Source organism: Oreochromis aureus, linkage group 19, assembly GCF_013358895.1.
Source record: "Oreochromis aureus strain Israel breed Guangdong linkage group 19, ZZ_aureus, whole genome shotgun sequence".
Lineage (NCBI taxonomy): Eukaryota > Metazoa > Chordata > Actinopteri > Cichliformes > Cichlidae > Oreochromis > Oreochromis aureus.
In genome coordinates this window covers 22977102-22995867 of record NC_052960.1, presented here as the reverse complement: position 1 = coordinate 22995867, position 18766 = coordinate 22977102, and the positions used below count along the sequence as shown (strand labels likewise).

Sequence of the window (18766 nt, the reverse complement as noted above, 5' to 3'; positions counted from 1 at the left end):
TAATCTCTCTATGAAAATGACTGGGATTAAATGCAGTTTAATAAAGCTTTCCTGAAACTCCAACACTGCCATTTCATAGGATTTCCTGTCCAGGGCTCCTCAAACGTTGGTTGTTCTTATAACTCATCTCACCTTCTGCTCTTGTGTCTGCTGTGATAACCCTTCTATACTCACCCATTTTATTTCTGTTTCTCACTATTTTTCTTAACAAGATTAAACTAGAATCAAGGGTTGACTCAAGTATGTGAGGAGATTTTACACTAATTTCATACCTGATGTTGTTTCACATGCCATAACTCAAGCTGCCCCAAGTGCAGTACTGGAGCGTCCCTCCCTACAAAGCTGTGATCTGCAGAATTTCAATGACCTTTAGTAACCCTGAGTACAATAATGCCAGGCTTTTTTATTTTTTTTTACCTTAGCCTCAGTGTAGCACAATAACACAAATATCCTTGGGCAACATACTAACCCCGAGTTGCTCTCCGATGCATCCATCAGACTATGAATGTGTGTATGTTAGATAAAAAACACTTTGTAGCAAAGACCTACAAAACCTTAAATTGTTATGATGGTTCATGCCACAGTGTGTTCCAGCACTACTTTTACACCCTTCTGTTTAGAACGTTTGACCTCTGGTCTACATTATATACACAACAGTTTGAAGTCATTATATGGATCACTATCAAGTGACGTTTAGTGGGTTTTAATCATGTTTTAATGATGATAATATTGTGCTAAATGTGAGTCTGTAGATGAGGTTGTTAGAGCACCACGAGGCAGAGCTACAGCCTAAAACCATCATTTATATGAAGGTTGACATATTTTAAACTTACACTGTGTTGATTCACATTACTGTCAGGAGGAATTTCGAGCTCTGCTACCTTGAGAAAATAAATTCACATAACTTTTTTTGAAAGGAGAAAGACAAGAAAGACAAGACAAATTCCTATTCCTTCAATCATCACATACCTGAATGTAAAGTATGACACCCACGGCGAGGTTTCACAACATCATATTTGAATGCTGTCGTCATTGCAGTGGTGTGACATTATCTTTGAACAACTACAAGAACCATTTCTTATGAACTGAAACTTTTGTGCAACAAATACACAACAACCAAAGTGCTTGTTTAAATCAGGTCACCTAAGACATTTCATGTAAGGCAAAAAAGAAGTTTTTGTTCTGGTCTCCATTAACTGCTCCAGTAGTGACTGAAAAAAAACAAACACTTTAATTGCTGTTGAGAAAACAGTAACTAGGACACTGCTTATAAGTGGTACAGATATAAAATGCTGCATTTGAAATTAAAAGTCCAGCACTTTCAAAAATGTGCTTGGATGCATGTTGGTGTCTGTCTACACCTGCAGACAAGAGGAAGAATCCTTTTGGCCTCTAATTAATTTAAATTTGTAATTTATTTTCTCTGAGTAAGGTCAGAGGTTTAAGGACATGCAGTACATGTGCCGTTCTTACAGATCTGCCACTGATAGTTTTTGCTCCCACACATAATACCTTTTTGTTTGTGTTTACTTTAAGCAAGTGATTCAACATAAGGATTAAAGCCGAAAGAAAAATCCTTGAAATAACCCGTGTGTGTGAAATACATAATAAGTAAAAAAAAAAAAAAAAAAAATACACAACAAAACATAAAATAAGTAAATATGTCAAACCCTCTGAGATCCAACCTCACAATCACTTTTTCTATGACGACTACAGGAACTTTATTTACTTCACAGACCCAGTGACGCCCATTCAGTTTCATTTCCCAAGAAATAACAGCTGATCCTCACCCTTCTGTTTAAGACACAGTTCAGTTTTAAGCTCTTCATCCTGAGTGGAATAATGAGTCTGTGTGAGTACAGCTGCCTTTTTCAAATCATCTCTATAAGCTCATGATTCTACTGTCACAGAAAATGTCTAAATATTTCCAGTTGAGCTGTGGGAAGTTTTGTTTTGTTTTCTTTCTTGTGTTTCAGTGACAGTCTTAGCGATCGCAGCAGGGGCAGGTAAAAAACCTATTTGCTTATTTATGTATTTCTATCTCTAAAACTCATAGGTGAAGTCACACATATCATACATGTATTCATTTTGAAGCATCCTGATGATCAGTAACCAGGTGTTTCTTCAGTTGCAGGAGTGGTCTCTCCTCCTATTGTCCTGGGGGCTATAGGTTTCACCTCAGCTGGAATAGCAGCTGGTTCCTACGCTGCAAGCTGGATGTCTGCAGCTGCTATAGCCAATGGAGGAGGAGTGGCAGCAGGAAGTGTGTTTTCTCTTTTACAGTCAGCAGGTAAGAAAAAAAAAAAGTTTCCCATTACTCAAAAATCTTTATTATTGTAAACCTTAAAGAGCCACCAAACAATAACATGTGACCGTGCTGCAGTGAGGATAATACGAAAGAGTTTTAGGGCCATTTAGTTAAAAAAATTTTATCGATCATTTTGAAAATATAGTCGAAATGTGGAGATTACAGTTGTCTGAAGACAAGCTGCCACGGTTGCTACTGTATTTAACAGTGTTTCCTGAAAACCCTCTGCTGTCTGATCATTTCCTGATAACATTTACATTTACAATAATTGATTACACAGCAGCGGAGAGTAGACTTTATCAAAGTAGATGTCTTTCTGAAAGTGCTGTAACTAAGTTTAAGAATATAATCCACCCACTGTTATCATCTTCAATGCCCTGTACCAACATAGAGCAGAGCAGCTATCTGAACGCTACTCCAACAGAGGTCGATTATCTTGTTAATAATTTTACCTCCTCACTACGTACGACTCTGGATACTGTAGCTCCTGTGAAAACTAAGGCCTCAAATCCAAAGTCCCTGACTCCGTGGTATAATTCTCAAACACGTAGCCTAAAGCAAATAACTCGTAAGCTGGAGAGGAAATGGCGTGTCACAAATTTAGAGGATCATCATTTAGCCTGGAGAAATAGTTTGCTACTTTATAAGAAAGCCCTCCGCAAAGCCAGAACATCTTACTATTCGTCACTGATTGAAGAAAATAAGAACAACCCCAGGTTTCTCTTCAGCACTGTAGCCAGGCTGACAAAAAGTCAGAGCTCTACTGAGCCAACAATCCCTTTAACGTTAACTAGTAATGACTTCATGAACTTCTTCACAAATAAAATTTTTATCATTAGAGAAAAAATTACCAATAATCATCCCACAGATGTAATATTATCTACAGCTACTTTTAATACCATCGATGTTAAGTTAAACTCTTTTCTCCAATTGATCTTTCTGAGTTAACTTCAATAATTAATTCCTCCAAACCATCAACGTGTCTTTTAGACCCAATTCCTACAAAACTGCTCAAAGAAGTCCTGCCATTAATTAATTCTTCGATCTTAAATATGATCAACCTATCTCTAATAATCGGCTATGTACCACAGGCCTTCAAGGTGGCTGTAGTTAAACCTTTACTTAAAAAGCCATCTCTAGACCCAGCTGTCTTAGCTAATTATAGGCCAATCTCCAACCTTCCTTTCATATCAAAAATCCTTGAAAGAGTAGTTGTCAAACAGCTAACAGATCATCTGCAGAGGAATGGGTTATTTGAAGCGTTTCAGTCAGGTTTCAGAGCTCATCACAGCGCAGAAACAGCTTTAGTGAAGGTTACAAATGATCTTCTTATGGCCTCTGACAGTGGACTCATCTCTGTGCTTGTCCTGCTAGACCTCAGTGCTGCGCTCGATACTGTTGACCATAATATCCTATTAGAGCGATTAGAACATGCTGTAGGTATTACAGGTACTGCACTGCAGTGGTTTGTATCATATCTATCTAATAGACTCCAATTTGTTCAAGTAAATGGAGAGTCCTCTTCACACACTAAGGTCAATTATGGTGTTCCACAGGGTTCAGTGCTAGGACCAATTCTATTTACATTATACATGCTTCCCTTAGGCAGCATCATTAGAAGACATAGCATAAATTTTCACTGCTATGCAGATGACACGCAGCTCTATCTATCCATGAAGCCAGGTAACACACACCAATTAGTTAAACTGCAGGAATGTCTTAAAGACATAAAGACCTGGATGGCCGCTAACTTTCTGCTTCTTAATTCAGATAAAACTGAGGTTATTGTACTCGGCCCTGAAAATCTTAGAAATATGGTATCTAAGCAGATTCTTACTCTGGATGGCATTACCTTGGCCTCCAGTAATGCTGTGAGGAACCTTGAGTCATTTTTGACCAGGACATGTCCTTCAATGCACATATTAAACAAATATGTAAGACTGCTTTCTTCCATTTGCGCAACATCTCTAAAATTAGAAATATCCTGTCTCAGAGTGATGCTGAAAAACTAATTCATGCATTTATTACTTCCAGGCTGGACTACTGTAATTCTTTATTATCAGGATGTCCTAAAAACTCACTGAAAAGCCTTCAGCTGATCCAAAATGCTGCAGCAAGGGTACTGACAGGGACTAGAAAGAGAGAGCATATTTCTCCTGTTTTGGCTTCCTTCATTGGCTTCCTGTTAAATCCAGAATTGAATTCAAAATCCTGCTCCTCACATACAAGGTCTTAAATAATCAGGCCCCATCTTATCTTAATGACCTTGTAGTACCATATCACCCCATTAGAGCACTTCGCTCTCGCTCTGCAGGCTTACTTGTTGTTCCTAGAGTATTTAAAAGTAGAATGGGAGGCAGAGCCTTCAGTTTTCAGGCCCTCTTCTGTGGAACCAGCTTCCAGTTTGGATTCGGGAGACAGACACTATCTCTACTTTCAAGATTAGGCTTAAAACTTTCCTTTTGCTAAAGCATATAGTTAGGGCTGGACCAGGTGACCCTGAATCCTCCCTTAGTTATGCTGCAATAGACGTAGGCTGCCGGGATTCCCATGATGCATTGAGTTTTTCCTTCCAGTCACCTTTCTCACTCACTATGTGTTAATAGACCCTCTGCATCGAATCATATCTGTTATTAATCTCTGTCTCTCTTCCACAGCATGTCTTTATCTTGTTTTCCTTCTTTTCACCCCAACCGGTCGCAGCAGATGGCCGCCCCCCCTGAGCCTGGTTCTGCCGGAGGTTTCTTCCTGTTAAAGGGAGTTTTTCCTTCCCACTGTCGCCAAAGTGCTTGCTCATAGGGGGTCATATGATTGTTGGGTTTTTCTCTGTATTTATTATTGTGCTATCTACTGTACAATATAAAGCGCCTTGAGGCGACTTTTGTTGTGATTTGGCGCTATATAAATAAAATTGAATTGAATTGAATTGAATATAATCTGAGTTTGTGAAATTGTGCTTCAGAATCAGTTTTAGTAAGAAAGAAAGAAATGATTTCTCTTTTAGCTGATAAACACAGTGTGGTGATAAGTGTTAGGCTGTACAAAAAGACACGGCTGGTAATGGACAGATGCGAGGTTATCCGTGGTTAAACCCTCATGCAACAAAGATGATGAATGTTGTATCACAAGACGGCTGATCTATTTGTTTCACTAACTCATCGAAATAAGGCATTTTCTTTAGTGGATATAGCGCATGTGGCAGTTTGTGTTCAAACAGTAATGTCCATATCAACAACTTTTTTCTTGTGGCTCTAATACTCCGTCGTAGGATAAAGCCTCCCCCTCTTCTCTGCAGCTCAGTTACTTGATCTAACTGCTCGATCAGCTGTCTGGTATTCTGAAGCCTGTTTTTTCTCTGCAGGTATGGCAGGTCTGTCTGGGATCGCCTCCGCAGCGCTGGGCTTTGTTGGAGGGGCTGTTGGAGGAATTGTTGTGTATTTGGCTACTTTCATTTGAGACCAAGAAATCAAGATATTTAGAAAGAAAATGATAATAATAATAATAAATGATTTATTTACTGCTGCCAATTGGAAACAGTTGCAATAGTATCAGCTTCATGCTTCAGTAAAGCTTGGCTGAAATCTGAGTGATGGTAATTCTGTGGTGTTTTATTACAAAACACATGAACACGGTCAAATTGTGCAACTGTGAAAAAGGCCCTAAAAAAATAATGAAAAGCATTTTAAAGTTGTGTTCTGGTTATTTTTTATTACTGTGTTTATATTTTATTATTATATTTATCTATCTGTTATCAGAAAAAACTAAGACATGGATCATTATTATTATCCAACTGAGTCCCAAAGCTGACATACTTGCTTTCTATAACTGGCAGAAATAAAGCGATCACCAAAGCTTGAAGTGAAGTCGGACACACTGAGTGTCGCACATGATACAAATTCTACCTGTAAGCATAAATTATTTGGATTTTATTTTCTCACTGCATTATTATCTGCTGATAACAAAGCGATGTCTTTCCATCTGGTTATTATCAAATCCGGCTCTTTTATATTCTTTTACTGACCGAGAAAAAACCCGACTCAGTGTGGTCAAAGCTCAAAAATCATCTTTATTCTACATTTCCGGAAAAGGAGAGCTGCAGACACTATCTTCCTTTGGGTCCCCCTTTTTTGGCCAGATCCGTTCGTCTGGTGCTTCCTGGATTCTCGCCAACCGCTTCGTGGTTTTGCTGTGGTTCTAGAATCTGCTCCTTCTTCTGTAAAGGACAGAAAAGGAAAACACCTCTCTGTGACGCCTCAATAATCCAATATGTTCATCCATTGTTCTTTTAGTTATTCAAAGTTGGTTCCGAATATCATGTTCGGGGCTCTCTGATCTATAGGATTAGTCTAATTATTACTTATGTGTGTAAGCGTGTTTGCATTTACCCCTCTGCAGTCATTACAACTCAAAGTGGCGTTTTTCTACACTGGCCTCTATAAAACAATATAAACAGAAAATAAGCACTAAGAATATATATTTATTCCGTAACATTATAAATAGATGGTCTGCCAAAAACTGATATCCGACATTTAAACAGTTGTGAATGACGTACTGGGATTTAATCTGATGCAAATCTCTCATGAATGAAATCAAAGCATTTTATTGTATTTTATAAAGAACATTTTTGCCAGAAGCTATGGCCACAAACATACTGGTTTCTTTATTTTAAACATGTGACCCCTTCCTAAATCCTATTAACACCCCATTTACCAATATAAGCAAAGATATGAAACACAAAAATACAGAGACACCACTCTACAGTTTGTGTTGCTCTCTGTCGCCCTCTATTGTTCAGCTCTGAACATAAGGTTTTGTTGCGGAGGAAAGAAAGCATTGCTTGCTATTAAAATCTGCCCATTTCAGAGCAGACGCAGAGCAGACAAAGACATGGACCCCGGTGAGTCATGTCGTGGCTTCCTGCAGTAGGTGCTGTAATCACTGATCCTGCTCTTCTGGAAGCTGCAGCGCCAAATCACAACAACAGTCGCCTTATTGTAAGGTAGACCCTGCAATAATACATACAAGGGGCGATTTTAGCCCATTTTTGGGGGTGAAGCACCCCCAAAATGAATCAAAGCATGAATCAAAGCACCCCCAAAGATTTCTTACCTTTTTTGACAATATTTGCTGTTTGTTGACACACTACTAAAAATATAAAAAGCATACAGTACTTGGTCCAGACGTGACATTTTAACAACAAAAGTATAGATAACCCCCCCCCCTTCTAAAATGGTTTGTTCCAGCTCACCTCTCCCCTACTCTGGCTCTAGCGCCTTTTCTGCCGGAGCGATGGTGATTGAGACGCAGCGGAGCGGAGGTGTAAGCACCTGGCTTGAAACAGGACATGCTGCATTTAACCTTCAGTTACTCTTTATATAGTTAGGTAGGAGTCAGACTATGTTTCCTTTTAGCTGAAAAACATTACACCCGGGTAACCTGCAGACTGCAGGTTACCTGGGTGTAATGTTGTTCCAAACATCGTGGGAAAACACGTTTTCAACACTGCAGGCTGCAGCGTTGAAAACGTGTTTTCCCACGATGTTTGCTACCCTACAATCTGTCCTACTCTGTAGTAAAATCAGCAACATTTGACTGTCCTGTTACTCCCATTGAAAGTTGTACAGCCTATTTAAAATCTAAAACTTAAAATTGTCCATAGCCTACTGCTGTTACCGCTGTCCTGTTTGAAATGGAATGAGAGAATCTGGTTATTTTGTCATATGTGCATGTGCCGATATTAAACCCAGGAGCAACATTCAGGTAAAAGTGTAAGATCAAATGATCCATCAATAAAGGATAATGTTGGATCAGTGTTTCAGTATTTATATCGTTTATTAGATGTACATGTGGTTTGGTTATTTGCCTTTTGGTTGAAAGTACATTGAGAGAGGACTTTTTTTTTATTAGTGATTGTAGTGTTTTCAACAGGGATGTTGGTGACACCGAGTTAAACCACAAATGAAGACCCTGGAGTTTAGTTGCAGCTTGTTTAATTGTCTCCATGAACATGTGGTGAAAACTGAAATGACAGAAAATAAGCTCCAGCTCAACAGGTAGAAATTTGTTTACATCGATAAAGTGCATTACTCTCACTAAAATATTCATGTTAGCAAAATATACATTAATATCCAAAGCTATCTGTATAAACTGTCATATAAAGTAACTTACGGCGTTCCAGCCTGATAATCCAGAGTAGATGGCATTTGATTACATCTCTATACTGCCTTTAGCATGCGGAGCCTGTTTCTCAGCAAAACCGAGTGCTTGACCAAAACCGGAAGTGCCTGACCGGAACCGGAAGTGCGCCGCCAGAACAGGAAATACATTTTAGCGATATTTTCCTTTTAACTAAAACGTATGTAAAGCATGAATTATTCATTTTAACAACACATATCAATGTTTTAATGACAAATCTTCTTAGAATTATTTATTTCAAACTTATGAACCTATTTATTCAGAGAAATGCCTTAAGGGCAACACAGTGATCTTAATAATATTTTTTTTTCATATAATGTAATTTTTTCATCTAATTGAATACAATCTATTTGTGTATGATTGTCAGTCCAAAGAGGGAGAGAGGAGGAAAGAGGGGAAGGTGAAGAGAATGTACAAGGTCAGGAAGAACCAGGTAAGGAAACAGACAGGGAATAGTGACAGGCGCAACAGAAACTGTTAAACTGCTTGAGAGAGTTGACCACCAAAAGTGATTTGCCAACTTCAAGGTGAGGCGACATAGGTTAAAATAAAAGAAAAAAATCTGCAGAGCCATAGTAGTATCTGCAGTAAAGATCTTTTCATACATTGTATACATTGTACCATAGGCAAATTTTGCCTCCATTTTTATAATTTTTTTTAATCAATATTTTTCATCAATAATTTGTACATTTCAAAGAGTCTATTTTTGGAGTGTATTTTTTATGTATCTGTATTGTATTATACATACACATTAAAAGTGAATCTCTGTCCAAAAAATGCACTCAGTTTACTTTTTACTCACTATGATCATCATTCATCATTTTCCCCCAGTAATTAAGGTTAGGATATGTATTTTCTTTTAATACCAATCCATTCTTCGTTTACAGCATTTAAATAACCTTTATCAGATTTGATGGTTTTGTTACAGACTTTTAAAAAAGTGTTTTGCTTTTCTTTCACAAATGTGGGGATTAAATTGTGTTAAAATGTACAAAACAGTGATGTCATGTTTTGTGACGAGGACCCAGGCACAGAGAGACTTGATGAATTTAAGAATCTTATGACTTAATAAAGAAATTTGCAGACTTGCACAGAGATGGTAAAATTACGACTGATGACAGAGATGAAGACAACAGACGATGAGGACAGGGAGGAACAGGGGTTTAAATGCACCAAGGAGACAGAGGGAACTCGGGACAACTAGAGACATTTAAGGATGGATGGACTGACAGAGACAGGGAAGAAATCTCATTGTGACAAGTAAAGTTTATCTTGCTTGGCTGGGCAGCTCTCTGGGTGCTCAGCACCCCCAAAGCTCTGATCCTAGAATCGCCCCTGTTACATACAGAGAAAAACCCCACAATCCCTATGAGCAAGCACTTTGGTGACAGTGGGAAGGAAAAACTCACTTTTAACAGAGGGAAATTTCCGGCAGAACCAGGCTCAGGGAGGGGCGGGGCCATCTGCTGCGACTGCTTGGGGAGAGAGAAGGAAGACAGGATAAAAAACATGCTGTGGCAGAGAGCCAGAGATTAATAACAAGTGTGATTCAGTGCAGAGAGGTCTTTGAACACATAGTGAGTGAGAAAGGTGACATAAGAAGAAATACTCAATGCATAGTGTCTGTCTCCTGAATCCAAACGGGAAGCTGATTCTATACAAGAGGGGCCTGAAAAGTGAAGGCTCTCCCTCCGATTCTACTTTGAAATACTCTAGGAACAACAAGTAAACCTGCAGCGCAAGAGCGAAGTGCTCTAATGGGGTGATATGGTACTATAAGGTCATTAAGATAAGATGATTATTTAAGACCTTGTATGTGAGGAGCAGGATTTTGAATTCAATTCTGGATTTAACAGGGAGCCAATGAAGGGAAGCCAAAACAGAAGAAATATGCTCTCTCTTTCTAGTCCCTGTCAGTACTCTTGCTGCAGCATTTTGGATTAGCTGAAGGCTTTTCAGGGAGTTTTTAGGACATCCTGATAATAATGAATTACAGTAGTCCGGCCTAGAAGTAATAAATGCATGAATTAGTTTTTCAGCTTCACTCTGAGACAGGATATTTCTAATTGTAGACATGTAGTGCAAATGGAAAAAAACAGTCCTACATATTTGTTTGAGATGTGCATTGAAGGACATATCCTGGTCAAAAATGACTCCAAGGTTCCTCACAGTGTTACTGGAGGCCAAGGTAATGCCATCCAGAGTAAGAATCTGCTTAGATACCATATTTCTAAGATTTTCAGGGTCGAGTAAAATAACCTCAGTTTTATCTGAATTTAAAAGCAGAAGATTAGACGTCATCCTGGTCTGTATGTCTTTAGTAAATTCCTGCAGTTTAAATAATTGGTGTGTGTTATCTGGCTTCATGGATAGATAAAGTTGGGTGTCATCTGCATAGCAGTGAAAATGTATGCTATGCCTTCTGATAATGATACAGTACACTGTGATATCAGTAGGACTGAAGTGATATTTACTTATTAGGCACAAAGTATAAGTATTTCTCAGCTTCTTTGTGTCATGGTCCTGCAGGTGCAGCTGGTCTGTCAGCTACTGTTGGTGCTGCTGTGGCTGGTGCTGGAGCAGCAGTGGGATGGTTGGCGAGTTTCATCAGCTGAAAATCATGAAGAACTCATATATTTGCTTTATGCCAAAACTGGAAGTCTTGTTATTCTCTCAAGATTGTTTTTAATCATTGTGTTGTGTTTTCATTATTTTCATTATGATACATTTATATTAAAATGATATATTATGGTGCAAAGCTTTAAACCTTGTGTGTATCATTAGTACAGCTAACTGTGTTCAATACACGGTTATAAGGACAAGACATGGTTTTGTGTACAAGTTTTTAAATATGGATGACAGGTTTAAGGGTTCAGTCAGAACTGAACATAAGTGGCATCTCTTTAGTTTTTCTCTCTTTTGGTTTAAGTTAAAAGGAAGACTGGATATTTTAATGTCAGCTCACAGATTATCATCATCATATTACATGATTACTGGGAGCCCAAGATAACGAAAAAACCCCAAAAACTATTGGTGGCTGCTACTGCTACCCCACAGCATCTAAGTAGATACACCCTTGGTATCAATTTCAAAATCCTACTTCACCTTCTGGAGTTATCACGACACATGGGTGTCTGTCAAAACGATATTACCAGTCAATGACCAGCAGCATATTCAGCTTGAAGATTGCTATAAACTGAAGTGGATGAGTTTATGCCTCATATTAGATTTAAAATTTGTTTCTGTTGTAGAATGTTGGTGGAAGAATCTCTAAATATTGTGTTGGCATTATTTTCCATTTCAGTTATTGTGTGTGTGTGTGTGTGTGTGTGTGTGTGTGTGTGTGTGTGTGTGTGTGTGTGTGTGTGTGTGTGTGTGTGTGTGTGTCTCCTCTGTATTTAGGAAGTAACTGACCAGAAGAAATTGTTCAAGACCTGTAGAGGAAGAGCTTGAGAGTTGAATTCCCAGGATCTAGTGTGGAAATGCACTCTCTATTAACGCAAGACCTATCAAGGTGTTTGAAAAGCCTTTCTCAGGAAGATGTAAGATTGATATGTTCTTGACTGCTTGTTCTTCTCAGTGACCACCTTTTCCTGTTTGTAACCAGGCTAACAACTCTGACTGTGGTGGCTTTGGGCCTTGGATTGCAGGGCAGAACTATGTCTTCAGTCACTAGTCTGCTTCAAAGAAAAATAAACCTTGTGTACTCAATTTTCAGTGAGTGTGGTGGTTTTTTACTGGTCACTTTTAGAGCTTATTACTTTCTTGTCCTGAGGCTGTTTTGTTGCCCACATTACATTTAACACATTTACCTTCATTTACTGCTTCCTGAACCTCAAACCCTGATTCATCAGACAGGTACAGGTGAGTACTGTTTCTCTGTAACTCACAAGTTGATCTTCCCTCCCAGATGAGACAGTGATAAGTTCTTTCAGGCCTGTTAACAAGAATGAATTGATGATGAGCAATTTCCCAAAAGGTTTCGCATTAAAGACCCTCCTTTGATTGAGGTTTACTCCTGGATATTTCTGGATGTTTGTCTGATAGAACTGAATCTATCAAAAAGCTGTACACTCAAATTCTAACCAATCAAAATAACTTTCAGCATTCAGACAAATCTAATCCTGGCAAATGGTTTTGGTGGAATATCTGGTTTTTCATCGTGGCACAAGAAACCGATTAAAAAATCTAGAATATGCTATAAAGGATGGAAAGTTTTTCATTTGGAGAACTTGTATCAAAATATGAAATCAGCAAGAATACATTTCTTGAATATCAGAAACTGAAATCCATCAAACAGGAAAAACTAAATCCCACTCAGCCTATACACCATACACCACACTAAGCTATTATTTATAATTGATAAATCAATTTCCCCCCCAACCGTAAAGTTGAAGCGAGGTCTTTCCTTTTTTTTTTTTTATTATATTTTTATTGAAAAAGGACTTGTTACAATAAAGTGCATTGATATTATTTAATCAAAAAGAAAATAAAGATTTTTTCTTTGTCCTTTTGTTCTACATTCAGATAACAAAAAATGAACTCGGTGGCTTGACAGTGTATGGGGGACACAAAGCTAATCCATTTATTTCATATTTTGTAGAATTTATCTTTTTGAATTTTTAAGGAGAATGTCAATTTTTCCATTTTAAATATTTCAAAAACCACATTAAACCACTCCTCAAGTGTTGGCGGAGTTGGATTTAGCCACTTTCTAGTTATAGATTTTTTGCTGGCCTCTAATAGCGCTTGTAAGAGCTTTGTGTCCCCTCCCCGGACCGAGCCAGCAACCAGGCCCAAGTACAAATTTACAAAATTAATATCAAATTTTATCTTAAAGACCTCGCTGTCAGGGGTTGTGTGTGGAGGCGTGGAAGAGATGACCCAAACGCAGGATTCACGGTGCAGAAATGATGAGGATTTATTGGAGCGGGTGAATGAACAAAGCAGGAACGGCAGAACTGACTAGCTGACTGAAAGACTGAGTGGCTGGCTGAATAACTGAGCACTAACGGGGACGACAACATAACATCAATGACACGACCGTGAACGAGTGGAAACAGAGGACTTAAATACACAGACTGATGAGGATGATAATGAGAGACCGGTGAGTACACAGCTGAACATAATCTGGCTAATAACACAAGAGACGAGCTGACACAGGAAAAGCAGGAAGTGAGAACATTGATGTGGCAACATAACCTAAACATAACCTAAACGTGACAAAACTGAAAACACTGGGTCACCGACAGGAACCCTGACACTCGCACAGAGTTTTATGAATTCCCAGCCAGTAATTTTTTAATTAGGGCAATCCCAAAAGATATGGTAATGATGTGCCTCTTCTGATCCACATCTTCTCCAGCATTCTGCTGTCCCGTTTTTATATCTAGTTTGATGATGGGTTTTGAAAAATCTAATAATATTCTTCCAACAGTGGTCTCTCCAAGATAGTGAACTTGTTGAGTACCAATGAAAATTACAAATCCTCTCCCCAGTTCTCCTTTGTTATACCTATCCCTGATTCCAGTTCCCATTTAGTCTTAATATTTTGGGTAGTATCCTTCCTTGCCTGAAGAAGCACATTATATAGTTTGGAGATTGCCTTTCTCAGAGAACCAACATATGCTAATTTAACTATCTTAAAAATTTCTCACTCAACCGAGTTTGGGTTTGAGATATTGCAATGTTTGTTAAAATAATCCCGCATTTGAAGAAACCTGAAAAAATCTACTTGTCTAGCTTCACCTGGCATGTCTTCGCCGGAGCTAACAGTAATGACATCATGCGCTGACACATTTGCCTCTTTTGTCATTGTCGTAGTGGTCTTCCTGCTTTTTTGTTTTGTGGCCATCGTTCCCCTATCCAGGAATTCACTGAGACTATTTTAGTCGTAGTAAATTGACTTTATGGGGTGATTCTTAAATTTTGATCGGGAGACTACGATCTAAGCTGCCATCCCTTAGTTGCCCGGAACCGGAAGCCCCCGAAGTGAGGTCTTTCCATCAACCAGATCAAAACTTCTCGACACAAATATGCGTAATCAAAATGTGATAACTGAGAAGATTTTGGGATCCACTGTATTCAGAATATTCAATCAATCCTGCTTTCATGTAAATATGGTTTTCTTTAACACCAAACACTGATGTGAGAGTGATAGCTTAAGATTGTCATTTGCACTTAGAAACATATAATCATTTATGCTTAGAGATATATAATCGTTTGTATGTTGATAAAATGTCTCATCCTTATTTAGGTCTGCTAAGGTTCTGTGTGCACTCTGTGCACCATGAGATGGGAGGACGTTCACTCCCTATGGTGTCTGGCATACCTCATACACATGTTAAGTTCATGGGAAGGTCGCATCTTGTTTGGTGATATATGGTATGGCGGAACACACACTCTGTATCTGTTCAGTTACAACAGTCTTTTGTCTTAGTTGGGCTGCTGCAAGGAAGACTCCCACTACTCTCCCAGAAGGCTCCTGGCGCCAGCTATCTTGGGAGTTACATTCCTTTGTAGATAACATCGTAAAACATCGTTAGGCCTGGCTGAGCAGGTTTCAAAGGGTCATATTTTGACAATTTTGACAACAATTGAGAGGGGAGGTGCTACTAACAGGTGTGATTGATAAGATCTGACCTACAGTGCTTCTCAGGGTTTATCATATGAGGGAAAGCAGGGGAGACACTTGGACTACGGGGTAGGGATGGGTATCGAAACCCGGTTCTTGTTGAGAACTGGTTCCCACTGTTTCAATTCCTTGGAATTGTTTGTCATTTTTGCAAACGATTCCCTTATCGATTCCAGTCGCTCCGAATGACGTCACCACGTTGCGGAGCGTCATTTACCTGGCAGGAAACACGGCACCTAAGCGGCTCAAACGCTCAAAAATTTTTTCTCGCTGCAGTCTACCGGTAGCATCTCCTTTCAGGCCAGGATAGATGAATGTCACCAAGCAGTGACTAAGTTTGTGGTAAAAGGCTTGCACCCATTTGCCACAGCAGATGCCCCCGATTTTCGGTAAGTGAATGTGTTTAATTGTAGGCAGGGACATTACTGGATATTCTTGTGTAATTGCTACAGAATAATTTATGTTATACTTTGTTATTACTACAGAAGAATATTTATTTTATTATTTTACATTTACAATTTTTTTTCCTGGGGACCCTGTGACACCCCATTGAAGAGCTGTAGGCTGTGGATCTCTTAAGATCTCACAGTTGGGTTTGTAAGGCCATGTTACTCCTAAATTTCTATCTTGTTCAAAGAGAAGATATAAAACAAAGTTCTAAGCTAATCGACCTTAGTGTTCTCCTTTTTAAAAAAAAGAATCGATAAGAGAATCGATAAAGAATCGAATCGTTAAACAGAATCGAAAATGGAATCAGAATTGTGAAAATCTTATCAATTCCCATCCCTACTACAGGGATGTTAGTACTGGGTGAGTTCATCACTCACCATCAGCTCAATCTAAACTCTGCTACCTGTTGGGTAAGACTCATATGATCAGAGATTAGAACATCTTCAATAAAGGAGCTGAAACAGACTTCCTGTATAGAGGTACCCGTCCTGCAGATCAGTAATTCACAATCCAATCTGTCTTATCAGAGCAAGAAATCGTCAGAGGTTGCAAAGGTACAGACATTCTGTACTTTTCATGAGTTGTTGTTGCTGATTTCCATCCTCTGTACTCAATATACTGTTTATTCCTTTGTATCTGTTTATGCCTGTTTAGACACTATAAAGCTGGTGTGAAAGTGGAATTCAGTGAATCAGTCTAAGCATCATCAGCTTAACCTTTAATTCATCTCTACTACATTTGATGTAACTTAACTCTGACCACAGACACTGTAATAGACGGGCTCATAGATGGACTTTTTTTTTTTTTATCTTAAACTTTAATTTACATTTGACCTTTTGTATTGTATTGTATTGTCGGTATTATCTGTTTGAGTACCTGAAGTTCTGTTTATTTAAACCCTTTCTGTATAGTGCTTTGTGACTGCTTGTCTATGAAAAGTGCTCAATAAATAAACCTTACTTACTCTCTTTTGATTACAGTTTTTTTCAGTCGCTAACAAGCGTTTGTCCAAACAGTTGTCACATTTGCAAAACTCTAAACACAATTAGCACAGCATCGGTCTGTTGTGGCCATACCATTCACACATTTCATGTCGTGTTCACCCAATATGCAGTCAGTGAACACATTTCCACAATGCTTACATTTCCTTAACAGACAAGCTATACCTCCCAACAAAATTATGGACTGTGTTTGTAGTATTTACGAATGTTAACACACAACATCCCACAATAGCAAAAACAATATTCCAAACCTTAGATACAGTATAAAAACCTCTGCTTCTGCAATGATATCAGTACAAAAACAATATCAATATCAAAATATATCTCAGCTGATAATAAACAAACAATTGAATAATTGACACACAGCTGATTTATGTTGGGTAAATTGGGCCAACCACAGCTTATTCCATTCTGGCTTAGACTCAGTGGGGTTTATAAGGCAAGACCTTGAGGAGTGATGTTTTGGAAACAAAAAAAAAAGACAAACACTGTAATGTCTGGTCGAGGAAGAGTAAGAGCAAGGGGCCCAGGGAGAAGAGCAGGCCCAAGGAGAGGGCAAGGTAGAGGTGTAAGAATGCGTGGTGGTGGCATTCCAAGGGCTGCAAGAACAGTAGTCAGTGATGAAATTCGTGCCACTATCATTGACCATGTAATCAACCATGGTCTTTCACTAAGAGAGGCTGGTGAAAGAGTGCAGCCCAATTTGAGGCGGTCAACGGTTGCCTCCATTATACGCATCTTTCAACAAACCAACAGGTAAGTATTGCATTTTACATGGATTGTTTCTATTCTCACTTGACATGTCAATATGGTCATACAGTAATGCATATGTTGAATTTTTGTCTTTCTAAAGAATGCAACGTCTTCCACCCTCTGGGGAAGAGGAAAGCTCCTCAGTAATGATCAAGAGCTTGCCATTGTAGAAATGGTTGCTGCAAATAATGCAATAAAACTGCGTGAAATTCAAACTAGAATTGTGGCGGACCATGAGATATTTGACAATATCGATAGAATCAGCCTCACAACCATTACGCGGACATTGTCCAAACACAGAGTGCGGATGAAGCAGCTCTACACTGTTTCCTTTGAGAGGAACAGTGAGAGGGTCAAGGAGCTACGACGACAATATGTCCAGGTATAGTGTATATTCAATCCAATGTCCAGTTCTATAAGCTTTGCACTTTGCAAGTAGGTAACCTACACAATACTAGGTTACAGTACAGTATGGTATACAGTAATAACATGACTTACATAAACTTTGTTTCAGAGAGTTATGGAATTGAGGCCAACCAGGCCCCTCATGAATTCATATACATCGATGAGGCAGGATTCAATCTGGCCAAAAGGCGTCGACGTGGACGAAATGTAATTGGAAAAAGGGCCACAGTTGATGTGCCAGGACAGAGAGGGCAAACATTACCATGTGTGCAGCAATTGCAAATGCAGGATTACTCCTTCACAGATGTCAGGTTGGACCCTATAATACAGAGCGCTTGCTTGCCTTTCTCAATGATCTCCACCAGCGCCTGGTTCCAGAGCAGGGTCAGGAGGGTGAAAACATGAGGACCTTTGTAATTACCTGGGACAATGTGGCTTTCCATCACTTGCAAGCAATAACAACATGGTTTGAAGTCCAACCAAGACTGGTAAGTCTCTTCCTTCCACCCTATTCACCTTTCCTCAACCCCATAGAGGAGTTCTTTTCTGCATGGAGGTGGAAGGTTTATGACCATCAGCCACATGACCAGATGTCCCTCCTTGAAGCCATGGATGCTGGCTCCAGGGACATCACAGTTGACGATTGCCAAGGGTGGATCCGACATACCAGGCGGTTTTATCCCAGGTGCATCGACTTGGATAACATCAGATGTGATGTTGATGAAAACATGTGGCCTAACCCTGAAGATCGCAGAGATTAGATGCAAATTTTTGCCTTTTTTAGCCCCCTCCCCTCCCCCTTTTTATCTTGGCTTTTTGCTGTTGTTTTTTTGTTCAGAATGCTCTTGTGTGTTTCATGGATATTTTGTTCACTGTGAGCAATACTGTAAAACTTTCTCTGTCCTATCATACCGTGTTTCTACTGTACCTCCTGTAGTAAACAGTAAAGAAACAAAACTTGTTTGCTTTTTACTGGAATGCTTTTGAATGTGAACATTACTGTACATGTGGACATACAGT

The 18766-nt window shown here is 39.0% G+C and overlaps 1 protein-coding gene and 1 long non-coding RNA gene across 2 annotated transcripts; one reads left to right on the top strand and one right to left on the bottom strand.

Moving 5' to 3' along the window:
* The first annotated feature begins 1726 nt into the window (after positions 1 to 1726).
* On the top strand, positions 1727 to 6237 carry LOC120434824 (interferon alpha-inducible protein 27-like protein 2A). Its single transcript, XM_039603237.1, has 4 exons — positions 1727 to 1852; positions 1977 to 2006; positions 2129 to 2290; positions 5670 to 6237. The coding sequence occupies exons 1-4, from the start codon at positions 1843 to 1845 to the stop codon at positions 5762 to 5764; spliced, it is 297 nt and encodes a 98-aa protein (XP_039459171.1). The 5' UTR covers positions 1727 to 1842; the 3' UTR covers positions 5765 to 6237.
* Positions 6238 to 6354: 117 nt separating this feature from the next.
* Positions 6355 to 9267, bottom strand: LOC120434826. Its single transcript, XR_005609384.1, has 2 exons — positions 8477 to 9267; positions 6355 to 6521 (listed from the first exon to the last, which is right to left on the bottom strand). It is a non-coding gene; the product is annotated as an uncharacterized LOC120434826 (long non-coding RNA).
* Between the last annotated feature and the right edge of the window lie 9499 nt (positions 9268 to 18766).

Coding starts and splice junctions, on each gene's coding strand:
- LOC120434824 (XM_039603237.1), top strand. Junction 2,007..2,128: donor AGCGATCGCAGCAGGGGCAG/GTAAAAAACCTA, acceptor GTGTTTCTTCAG/TTGCAGGAGTGGTCTCTCCT. Junction 2,291..5,669: donor TTCTCTTTTACAGTCAGCAG/GTAAGAAAAAAA, acceptor TTTTCTCTGCAG/GTATGGCAGGTCTGTCTGGG.